The 12520-nt window shown below is 37.0% G+C and overlaps 1 protein-coding gene across 21 annotated transcripts in view; it reads left to right on the plus strand.

Moving 5' to 3' along the window:
• The window catches only part of QKI (QKI, KH domain containing RNA binding), a 160565-nt gene that overhangs the window by 33124 nt on the left and 114921 nt on the right, over nucleotides 1–12520 (plus strand). For all 21 annotated transcript variants that reach the window (XR_005818802.1, XM_040553432.1, XM_040553417.1 and 18 more), the window contains exon 2: nucleotides 4502–4644. Coding sequence is in view for 20 of the 21 variants with exons in the window: in XM_040553432.1 (XP_040409366.1) it covers nucleotides 4502–4644 (143 nt within the window). In the remaining variant the exon portion in view is untranslated. The remainder of the gene's footprint in view (nucleotides 1–4501; nucleotides 4645–12520) is intronic.

The following is a 12520-nucleotide window of genomic DNA, read 5'->3' on the forward strand; positions in this document are numbered from 1 at the left end:
TGCTGAACTTAAGTCACTTTAAAAATACAAAAAAGGCTGTTGTTAAAGGTTAATAATGTGGATTTTGCAATTCTTCATCAGAGGTCTTGCTTGCAGTAGAGATGGGTACTTAAATCTTTTCAAAGGGAGGCGTAGTTCTGCATTTGCAGAGCTTACGGTTTCTGTAGGTATGGTGAAGCTGCTGTATGCTTTTTTTCAGCCATTTCTGCTGTTATAATTAAGTATCTCTCCTTACTAACTCACTTAAATCCCTAGAGTGTTATAGAACATAATTACCACTATGGTGTTAAGATAAAGTAGTTAGAATTGTGCTTAGATGTGGACTTTGAAAATAAAGCCTGCCTTATTTTTGAGTCAGTTGGCTTCCTGTGAGATACCCTGGTGCAAGAATTTGTAAAGAACTGTAAACATGGAGAAGCCAAAGCCTTGCATGTAAACTTCTGAAGTGTGATGCCATGAGACACGTGCCAAAGAAGCTTTTGAGAAGGGAAGATCAGATTTCTGTTTGGTAGTGTGTAAGAAGTGATGTGAAATCTAGATAAAAAGCTGTTTACTTGAGTTCCTTTTATTTTTTCTTTGATTTGTGGTTGAACTGATAAAAAATGAGTAGTAGTGCTGTGTGGATGTGACCTTCCTACTTGTGTAGTCTTCCTGTCCTCAGATTTTTAAGTATTTCAGAACAGAGTGAAACTGATACTAGATAGGGGTAAAAGGGGAGCTTGTAGCGTTTCTGACGTGCTGCCGATGAGTGTTGTGGAACCTTCCTGTGCTTCCGACAGATTCTTGTTGGAGGTGCTGAAGATACAGGAGTAAAGCAGGCAGTAGAACTGCTTACAGTGACTGGCAACGTTGCAAGAGAGTCAAAAGTCTATGTAAAGCTTGTATTTGGTTTAATGAAGATGGTCATATAATCAGAATTCTATACTTTGAGAATGGGCGTGAAGGCTGTTAGGATAAGAGAGGCTTGATTAAACAAGAAGCAAGTATACGATAGATCTGCTGTTAGTCATAAATATGGGGAAGTCTCAAAGATGTGTGAAAGGATTCAGCAGAGTTTAGAAGAACCCACATGCAACGTGGGGCAGCTAAATAACTTCCAGTGCAGGGTATTTGTGAGAGTGCTTGTGATAGGCTGGACTAACACGTTAGATGGAAAATAGGTTGCATTTTGTTCATAGTGAAAACCAGTGATGTGAAGGAAATCAGCAGAATGAGAGAGAATGGGTGAGCATGAGCTTATAATTTAAGCAGTAGTCCTTCGTTTCTTCCAAATACCAGATAAATGAAAGGAGGCTACCAGACAACGGCTTCACAAAAGTGCAGTTCAGAGACCTGATCAGCAGTTGAAGAAAAAGTGGAAAACATTTGATGTTGTTTTACCTATTGCTCCTGAATATCTTTCCTGAAAACTTAGTAAAAGTATCTGAGGCAAGAGTGAAGATAAGATGTCAAGGAGAGGAAACCATAGCCTGTGGTGGCAATGCTGAATTGATGCAGCTGACTATCCCTGTCCTGATGTTTGTTTAGTATTTGCAATGGCTTGAATGTGGGGGAAGAAGACAAACCTAGCTATGCAAAGAAAACAAAATTTCAGGTGCCTGGTCCTGTAGTGGAGTAGAAAATCCTGCACTGGTAGGTGTATTAGCTGTATGTAACACATGAGGCATGATAGATGGGTTGAGTTTCACAAAAGCCAGAGTTTGGTGGTAGTCCTCAGGTCAGCTCGTCAGACTGCCTGGGTGTGTTCCGAATGGCTGGATCTTGTCTGCCACAGCTGTGATGGGAAAAATTAAAGTACACGTTCTTCTTACGCAAATGAGAATATCTAATGTTAGTGCTTATATTGTATTTGAATGATACAATTTAAAATGAATTCACAGAATCATAAAATCACAGAATTGTTTGGGTTGGAAGGGACCTTGAAGACCATCAGTTCCAACCCCCCTGCCATGGGCAGGGACACCTCCCACCGGACCAGGTAGCCCAAAGCCCCATCCAACCTGGCCTTGAGCACCTCCAGGGATGGGGCATCCACAGCTTCTCTGGGCAGCCTGTGCCAGTGCCTCACCACCCTCTGAGTGAAGGATTTCCTCCTAATAACTAATCTAAACCTGCCTTCTTTTAGATTAAAGCCATTCCCCCTTGTCCTATCGCTACACATCCTGACAAAGAGTCCCTCCCCAGCTTTCCTGTAGGCCCCCTTTAGCTACTGGAAGGCTACAGTAAGATCTCCCCAGGGCCTTCTCTTCTCCAGGCTGAACAACCCCAATGCCCTCAGCCCCTCTTCATAGGCGAGGTGCTCCAACCTTGATCATCTTCGTGGCCCTCCTCTGGACTTGTTCTAATACATCCATGTCTATCTCGTGCTGGTGGCCCCAGAGCTGAACACCAGGGCTCCAGGTGGGGTCTCGAGAGCTGAGCAGAGGGGATCAATCACTTCCCTTGCCCTGCTGGTCGCACTTCTTTTGATGTAGCCCAGGGTATGGTCAGCTTTCTGTGCTGCAGGCACACAGTGCTGGCTCATGTGGAGCTTCTCATCAACCACTATTCAGTGCAACTACTCTGTAGCTGCCAAATATAAATAAAAACGACCGTGTTGCTGCTTACACTTCAAAACTTAGGCAGACAGCCTAGCCTGTTCCAGTGTAGTGTAAATTAATGGAAAATCTGAAGAGAATGGAAAGGAAACTGAGTCTGCCAAAAGATAATAATATTTGTTCAAAGAGATGTGCTAAAGAATTTCTTTATATACTGAAGCCAGTATAAATACTGCTTGGAGTTTTGAGGATTTTGTGCCTGTTGCCAAAATTGTCAGTGCAGAAGAAGCTGTGGATTTTTCCTTGAGCTATGATTATGTGATGATGAAATTTGTGTTCTCCATTCTAAACAGGTGTTAACCACCAAATCATTATACAGTGTACATGATTGAGTATGTCAGTTTCCAGTGGAGAAACAACTTCTTGAATATGCAGAGTACGTTTGTTAGAATTAATTCAGAATAATTTGGTTGAAAGCTAGGTCTGCGGCATATGAGAAATTCATTTGTCATTTCTCAGGCCCCCCCGCCCCTCCTCTCCTGGCTCCTCAAGTGGTGGAATCTCAGCTATAAATCATTTGGCAGGAAAACTTGATTATGAAACAGAAATTCTTTTAATCTTTTGTTTGCTGCTAGAGTTTAAAGTGACTTCTCATTTCTGTGGCTTCCTGTGATCAGATTAAAACAAAATTTCTCTTTTTCTTTTCAGTTTTATTTTAATTCTGAACATTTTGTAAGCAGTTGTAATAATTTTGACTAAAAGAATGGAATTATTGATGTCTGGTTTTACTTTACAGCCCTCACTTTCATATGTCTTTTTTTACTTTTTTTTTTTTTTAATTTTACTGCTTTTGAAGCAATGCCTGTTTAAATGTTAGCTTTCAGTTTGGAACTTGGGTAGTGCATCACTTCAAAGTAGTTCTTCGGTAATATTGGAATAAACCAAATAAGAATTTTTATACTAATTGCGATTTAGTTATGAACTATTCCTTGTTTTATTCTTAGAGCAGTGATTTAAATTCTACTTAAACAGCTCTAGAAATGAAATCTAAGGTTGTAAAATGTACTTGGTTAAATAAGAGAAGACTCTGTCCATTCTCAAATTAAGTTAAAATTCAGTGAAATTAACCTGGGTTTGAGCTAAATTATCTATTTTAACAATCTTGTTTATATCTACTCAACTGTATTTCACTACATCTGTAGGCGTATGTAATACAGGTGCAATTGGTAGAAACAGTACTTAGAAATCCGCTTCTGACATTCCCTAGTGATGTTGAGGAGTTTTTAATTATTTTGTAATGAAGAAATAGGATTTTTTTTATGTCCTTACCTGTTTGCTCATATAGGCCCAGCTCTCTGACACCATCGTTATCCACTTTTTCATCATCGTACCAAGGGCAGCCAGTAGTTCTACTTGCTAGTTTGTTGTCACACTGTGTGCTCAGTAACTGCTTACTTGAACTGGCGGGTGCCTCGTTGCTTATGTGCACTGTTGCGTTTCCAGATGCTATAGATGAGCTAGCAAGTATTACTGTATAGCTGCATTTTTGTATTTTTTTTTTACTGTTAGATAAAGATCTTTCTCTGCCCATTCCTCCCCTCTTTCTCCTCCCCTCCCCCCCTTTTTCTTACTAGAGGCTTTAAAATAACAAATATACAAATTACTATTTTTATACGCTTCTGAAATTATGAACAATTTTGAGAGTTCTCAGGAGCTGCAGTTGACTTTTACTTGAATAGCTGAATTTCGTAAACAGGGGTGAGTAGGCAGCAAATTTACAGACATGGATAAAACACTTAAGATGGCGGCTGCAATAAAAAATAGATTTTTTTTTTTGTTACAGTCATGCTCATTAAGAAAAGAATAAACTGTCTTTCTAATTTTTCCCATATCTTAAGATTGTCATGCTAGATTATAAACTGTTACTGTATTTAATACATAATATACGTTTTTCCCCCCCACAGAAATTAGCAGAGTACGGAAAGACATGTATAACGACACATTAAATGGTAGTACGGAGAAGAGAAGTGCAGAATTACCAGATGCTGTGGGACCTATTGTACAGTTACAAGAGAAACTATATGTGCCTGTAAAAGAATATCCAGATGTAAGTATATCTTTTTAGTCCCTAAACTTATGTTTTGATCCTTGTGGTCTCTAAGTGTAAATTTCCTGTGATGCCACCCTTGGATCACCCTGTATTGCTTTTGACGAAGTATCTCTTAAGGAAGCTGTATATGTACTTCTTGGTGACTTGATACATAGTAAAGAACAAGGTGAGTGGTTGAAGATTATCTGGGTTATAATTCAACATATTTAAGGTCTGAATTATCTTGTTTGTTCAGTACAGTCAGTTGTGAGACACACTGTAGTGAGTTTTATGAGGAAAGTAGCTTTTGGGACAGTGTACTTTGTTTTTAGTATGTCTCTAAAAGTCAGTAGTAGCAGTGCCTAGAGACCCATATGAAGTCTTTTAGAGATGGTGCTTACCATTTGTTCCGTACCTATGTAACCAGCTCTATTGCATATAGAAGTTTCTTTATCTCCCCCGGTGCCCCCTTTCCCCCCCCCCCTTAAGTGAAACTGCTTGCCTACATTCAGCTGTTACAGCTTCCTGTGGGTCAAGTGCTCTTTTGTACCTGTACCATTTTGAGGGAGAATGGTTTTGTTTAACTAGAAAGAAGTATTTGGAACTCTCCTGTCTGAATGATTTCTTAAAACAGCTTGGAAAAACAGTCCCATCAAAATGTACCCCAACCATTTCCATTTATCACTGACAAGATAAGAAGTTGTGTTACTCCTCCATCATAGAGGAATGCAGGGTTCAAATGAATCATTTGCACATTGAAATTGTATAAAGCCGAGGAAAGCACAGAACAGCAAAGAATGCAGGTAACGCATATTTCTGTGGCTTTTCTTTGTATGATTATTGGATTCAACTCTCCAAATTGGCCGTTATTATTTTAATGCTGCTTAGAATGTTACAAGTCTTTAAGTAAAACCTCGTGCCATAGTTCACTGAGAAAAATAAGTACAGGTCACTACTCAGAACTAACATTTAGATAAATACCTCCTTTCCCTTTTCAGGCTTCACAAAGTTGTTCTGTTGCCTTTGAGATCAAATACCTGTACTAGGAAAAATGTTCAAAGAATTTGCATGGTCAGTGCAAAGTCTTTCTTCCCTTCCCTTTTTTATTCCTCAATATTAAATATATACATATGTATACGTGCATATCCCCACCCATGCTAAAAACACTGGTTCTTTTGGAACTCCTTGGAATTCTAGATCTTTGAGAGGAACTGTGTGATGTGGTTGTTCTGTAAAGTAATCTGACCAGCTTTTTACTTAAATAACTGTATGTGTCTTAGACTTGTATTACTTTTTGACTTTTTAAAACATAGCTTAGTTGTTGAAATCTTGTTGTTACATAACTTCACAATTCATCCTTTGTGAATAACTACCTTAGTTATCAGTTGCAGTTTTTACAGGACTTGATGCTTTCTGTACTAGGATCATGAGGTAGAAGGAAGAGAATTGGGTTTTATTTCCTGTAGCTATAATTAAGCTTTTCTTCCAGAAATCAAGGGTGCAGTAGCTCAGCACTTGGCTGACAGTTAATTATCAAATATAATGTAAATAAGGAGGGAAAAGTGAGTTTTTAGTTACTGTCAAAGCACTTGCCTAATGTTGGGTGTAGGATTTCTTGATTCTAGCTACTGCCAGCTCTTTGTGTGCCTTCAGAAGAAAGTCCTTGAAGCTGTCACTATTTTATTAATTTCTGCAAATTAAGAAGTCAGAGAGTGCTATATATACATGTGGCATGCAGTAAAAAGGTGGTTGGCTCTTGTGAGATAATGTGAAACGTTTGGTAGAAAATGTGCAACTTTTGTCGCTACTTTTTGGCTTGTCCCTCAAAAAATATTTAAACTAGTTTAAATATTCTGATGTTTTTGAGCTTGTTTCTGACTGTCTTTAAACCAGGAAAAGAACAGTAAGTTTTGCGTTATGAAGAGAGACCTGTCAAGGTTATTTTGACCCTTTGGACAATCCTCTGCTTGAAGAAAGAAATTCTTTGTTCATTGAAGCACTGCTTATTTCACTCATGGTGGCATCAATGAGTAAAACTCTCCCCAGCCATGCTAGGTATCATTAGGGGCTGTTTAGCCTATCACTTTCACTTCTTAGGAGTAGAATGTGCTTTTTTTTTTTTGTGGATTTTGAGTGTCATAGTACTCAGCAATTTGGACTTGAGTGGGGAGTCAGGCCCAGCATTTTTTCTGTGTTCCTGACTGTCTACCTGTTGTCCATATTTGTTCCTGCCTACTCAGAATGGGATCTATGCAGCCTCAAAAATTAGTTAAGCAACTAGAATATGCCACTATGTACAAGAACAGTTGTTAACCCCTTTCTAACATCCTTTCTGCAAGTTAGAAATAAAGTACCCTTCTTTGCATTCAGGTTAGTAATGTTCAGAAGGTCTGGAGTATGATGATTCCAACTTGTCTTAAAGAATGTGAAATTCACTTGTAAAGATAATTTCACTGATGGCAATTCTAATAGCACAGTGTTACTTTAAAATTTACTCATATCTAGCAAATGCTTTAGTTGTGATTGGATACAGGAAAGACAAGCTGTGCAGACTATCAGAGTGAATTTGTCCGATTAAATCCAGTTAATTTCTTTCTGTTGCCATCATTCTCTTGCAATTGATGATCTTTTATACCTTATCAAGACATAAAGATGGATAACCCTAAAGGTTATTAGAAGAGTGAAGAGAAACTGTTTTCTGATGTAATTGAGTGATCTTTTTTGTAAACAGAGGCCAAAATAGACATCAGTAAACTCTTGTGGTGCTCTAATAAAGCTCTATTCTGGTAAATGTTTTTAACTTATTTTAAGTATCTAGTTTAGTTGTCTGGTAGTGGATACTGAATAAGTGCTGTAGTGTAATTTTGTACACACAATCCTAAATTAACCATGTTGCATAAAAGTAATGGTCTGCCATCAGTTTAAACATGTGCATATGTTACATGCATTTCATATATATGCATTTCATATATATAAACATACAACTATATATGTGTAAAAGATGAAACAGCAAATTTTCATAGCCTCTATTACTTTGATGCTGCTATACAGCTGTTTGAGTACGTATGCAGAGGAAGCATTACATAAACTTGAATTATGTAGCTAAAATAGGTATATGATCCACTATAGTCTCTTAATAATTTGATTTTTTTGAGTATTTTTCATTCTAACTTTCAGTCTAAGACCATAGTTGATGGAAAGTTAAAATTTCCAAAATAAATGGTTGTCTGAAACAACCAGCATTTTTTAAATGCCTCTGCATTTTTACTTCTGTACTAGTACTTGAAGGACATGCAAAAACCTTACTAAAAATAGCTAATTTTCTTTTGTATGTCATGTTAATGAGGAGGAGTTTTCCGTGATATAATAACAGCCAAGTTGCGTAACTGGCGTGATCTGCTTTCAGGCTTGTTATTTTCAGTGCGTGCCACAGTAATGAAGCTGCGTATATTATTTTGTATATATTGTTTTTTCTTGCATCCTTGGCAAGTGTTTGATCTTTACGGAAATTTTAGTTTTAAAACTGAGATTTGAGCTATGTAGCTTTTCTGAACCATTTGTGTGCTCCAGAAATGTGCGAGAAATTGTGTACAATGCACCTGGAAGGTTAGATTCTGTTAGTTGTCCATAATTTGCCCTTCAGTTAGAAATGTGTTCTATCTACAGTTAAATGTTTGTATCTTAATTTAACTCTTTGGTGTTATAGTTTCAAGGCATTTCTAGTTCATGGAAAAATATATTCCATCAGAACTTTAAAGAAGAAAAATGTTAAGAAAATTATCAAGCTCTTAGCATAACCGCCATCCTGCTTCCATTTTGTTTGTGGGTGAATAGTTAATACTGTCTTTAGCATTTCTTACGCTTCAGATAAATGATTCCTTTTCTTGAATTTCCCTAAAGAGCTGAGACTAAACTTTGCCTGATATCAATTTAAACAGTTTTTGGAATTAGTACCCACAAATATTGGATTGAATAAATGTTTTTTCTATTATAATCATGGCTTTATTATTAGTAAGTGCCCTGTTAGCTCTGATTAATGTGAAATTCTTTGTTGGAACTCTTCTGTGCCTCTTCAGTATAAATGTAAGAACTCAGTAATTATCGCATCTGAAGTAGCATGTCCTTTGAGTATACTGAAGCTCAAAGGCCAGCAGTGATAAACAGCTTGTGCGTACTTTCTGACCATTTTAGTTAAAACTGTTTAATTAGTACAACAGAATGATGAACACAGGGATTCATTTTACTATGGGGAACTTACTGACAAAACATTTAAATCCTTTTTCAATTTGGTAATATCGGAATTTAATAGCATCCCTAATAATGGATTAGGAAAATGATAACATCCTCTTTATTTAATGTTCTGATTCTTTTATTTAAGCTCTTCATTCCCTAATGATAAACAGGGAAGGAGGCGAAAAAAGCTGGCCTTGTTTATCCTTGAAATAGGAAGGAAAGAGGGAATATAACTGTTCTTTCTAAATAAATTTTGTCTATAGAGTAACCAGCAGGGCTTGAGGAAGATTTGGCAAGAGATCAACTACTGATACAACTACCAAATGTATTTGAAGAAACTAAAATAGTTTGATTACTGATTTCCACTCCGAATGAGATATTTGGAACAATATTTCTTTACAAGTAGTAAGGGGGGGAAAAAGTTGTTTTTGAGTTGGAACTTTGCATATTTATAAGAGGTTTTATGGTCTCTAGTTGCAAGTGATAGGAATAGATTCAGTGAGAGAAGGTCCCCTTTGTTTAGATGTTGTTAAAATGGAGATCTGCCTTAATAATTGTATGAAGGTTTTTCTCTCTCTGTACCTAATATATTATTGGATATGTTTCCATTACTGACAATTTGATCCCCCTGTTGAAAGGTAACTTTAAGTCTTTGTACACACTGTTTTTTTCAGTGGAATAAATGCCTAAAATTAGACTTCAGTCAAAATAGTTATTTAGTTAAAATAAATGAATCTCATTCAAATTGGTTAACTATGACAGTTGCAAGGGATGTTTCGAACTGAACTTTTTGAAGAACAACTTAAGACCTAGCCGTCAACTTCTATCATGCTTGTTTTAGCTTGCGCAGTGCCTTTCATTATGGCTGGTCTCTCAATTGTAATTGTCTCTATGGAGTTAGGCTTTCAATGGGCAATTTATTTGATCAGAGCTGTCATCTTAATACCCTCTTTTGTTTGAATGTTCTAGAGTTCTGTGCTTCATGTGCATAAATATTTTTATTTCATGGACTGCAAAAATATTTGGGTGCTTTGCTTCATTTGGTCATCTGTTACAGCTTTTAACTTGTTTTGTTAGTTTGTCTATGGTTCCTATTTCTGAACTGTTTTCCCTCAGTACTTCTATGTTTTTTATTTAGTATCACTTGCAAGACCAAAAATATGAATTGTGTGCAAATAGTTTAGTTCAGACAGTTCAGACCATAATGAAAGGTGGATTATGGCGCCAGGGAGATTTGTGCAATATTGATTTTGTTTTTCATTGGGTTTTGTTCAATCTGTTCTTTCAGATGTTATCAGAGTAGAGAGAGGTTTTATACAGGGAGGAGGAAGTACTTCAGAATGATGTTTTTGCTTGCTCTTGTGAATGTCAGGTACACTTGTGTACACCTGCAGAGCTTGTTGGTAGTTATTTTGTGAATTGACATCTTGTGTGCTTTAACTAGGATTGGGGAACGCAGTAAACATGGAAATACACTCGGAGCTAAAACCAAATTTTAAAGAACGAGGTAGAGCTGTGTTTAAAGTATATGTGTGGATTTACTCTTTAGGCAGCAGAATCTCTAGTAGATGCACTTAATTCTGTTGCTTATTCCTAGAATAAGTCCACAAGCCTTTGGGGTGCATATTAACTAAAAAGTCATTTAAACAAGATCATGAACTATTTTCTTTCCTTTTTTTTTTTTTAAGAGGTAGTACTTTTAAAAGTATATTTTACTAGTCAAGGAAAATTCTTAGTGTAAAGTTACATTTAGAGCATTCATTCTTACTCAAATTCAATCCATAATTTGACACAATTGTGTTTTTCTGTATTTGCATCTCATCAGTGTTGGTCAGTTGGCCTCTCTCCGTGGTTCTCACTGAGTGGAAGATGGTACACAAATTCCAGCTTAAGGAGTAAGCTTTCTATTTAGGTCTTTGCTTTCTTCTTCTGTGTTTTGCTTTATATCCTAGGAACTGCTGTTTACTGTCTTTAGTTTTGAACATTTGGTTTTACAATAAAAAACAAATGCTACCTCAATAGATATTCCTGCATGGGAGATTGAGTTTATTTGGCTAGTAGGTATTCATCTCTTGGTGTATGTATCTACTCAATTTATTTACTTTCTTCTGTTTTTAAAGCCAGTAGTTGGACTTTGTTGTTTCAGTTACTTTGGCATAACATTGGTGTACACTAACCTTTTCTGTTTTGTCAAGTCATTTCCCCCCCCAAGAACAGTGTAGCAGTCTAATTCTGTGAAAGCTCCAATTTCCTTCTGAAACTTCCTGAACTTACTTGAAAAGTCTGTTATTTTTCTTCCACATGCAATATTTAAGAAAAATTATGCAGTTTGATGGCACCAAATTCCTTTTTACACCTTGCTTACATTCATTTTAATTCTCGTATTTGTAAAGTATTACACCCCCTGTCCATCGAAGAAGGCTGGATGTCCATCCAGTAGTCTTTGGTCATCCACCCAGCATTTTGGTTAAAGTTGATGAGGTTGGTTGACAGACTTTTTTGTGTGTTTTGTTTTTTATCCAGTGGCTTCTATTTCCTTAGGGTGCTGACATATACTTGATCAGTATATTTTAGGTATTTGTTTTTTAAACAGTCAAAACTTACTGACCTGAAAATTCAAGTTTGTCCTGAGTGTGCGCGTTATGACCTGTAGTATCAAAGGACCCTTTTTACTTTGTTTCACCGTGTTGTTAGTGGCAGAGGGACTGCTTCCTCTGGAAGGACGATCAGTAGAGTTGACTGAAAATTGTCTTAAATATGTAGCAGTTTATCAGTCGTGTTGTCTCCCCCCACCCTAATCCCCAAATTTCAGATAACCTGAGAAAGTGAGTGCCGCATGAAATGGCTCTTAGTGTAGCAAATTTAGTATCATGATTAGTGGAAAAGACAAATCAGTCTTCGTTTAATGAGTACTGATGATAATGAATATCGTACTCAAATCAGCATATTAACCTTCTGGGTCATGTGGTTTAACATAATTTTTTTGAATTTTGTAGTTGGAAATCATTTGACTGGATTTGATTACATCACTTGTATTAAAAGGAAAGCAAAAAACTGTCACCCAACACAAATACTCTAATAGTGTTTCTTGGGCTTGGATCTGAGATTTTTGAAGATAGGCCAAAATAAGATTTTATTTTTTTTCCTTCCTTCCATGACTGTAAGTGGTTGTACTTGAGACCTGGAAGGTTATAATCAGTGGCTTGTGAGTCTTTCTGGAGGTTTTCTATTTTTTTCAGGGAAATGGTGGATGCACAGGTCAAATAAGAGAGACCTGTAAATCTGGCTTTGTAGCATAAATAGGTGTGGAAGGCAACTTACAGTACAGAGATGCACGCTATTGCAGGCAGTTAAATTAGTGTGTGAACCTGAAATGCATCTCAGAGCTTTATGGTAAGTCTTGCTTATCCCTTTTTCTCCTGTGATAAATATGAGCTAGTTCCTCTTGCCATGAACATGAGCTTCATCAGTCTCCTTTGACTGATGGGCGTCATCACAGAATATCCCTTTGTCTCCCTACTTTTAAAAGCTCCTGGGTAAAAGGTAAAAGCCAGTTAAAAATGAATCCCGAATGTAGCAGTTGTTGACGTGCTGCTATTTCAGTAGCAGCAAACGTCTGGGATAATGGTTTCAATATTACGATATGCAGAGGTGCTGTTGT

The sequence above is a fragment of the Cygnus olor genome, chromosome 3 (assembly GCF_009769625.2).
Source record: "Cygnus olor isolate bCygOlo1 chromosome 3, bCygOlo1.pri.v2, whole genome shotgun sequence".
In the NCBI taxonomy this organism is placed as follows: domain Eukaryota; kingdom Metazoa; phylum Chordata; class Aves; order Anseriformes; family Anatidae; genus Cygnus; species Cygnus olor.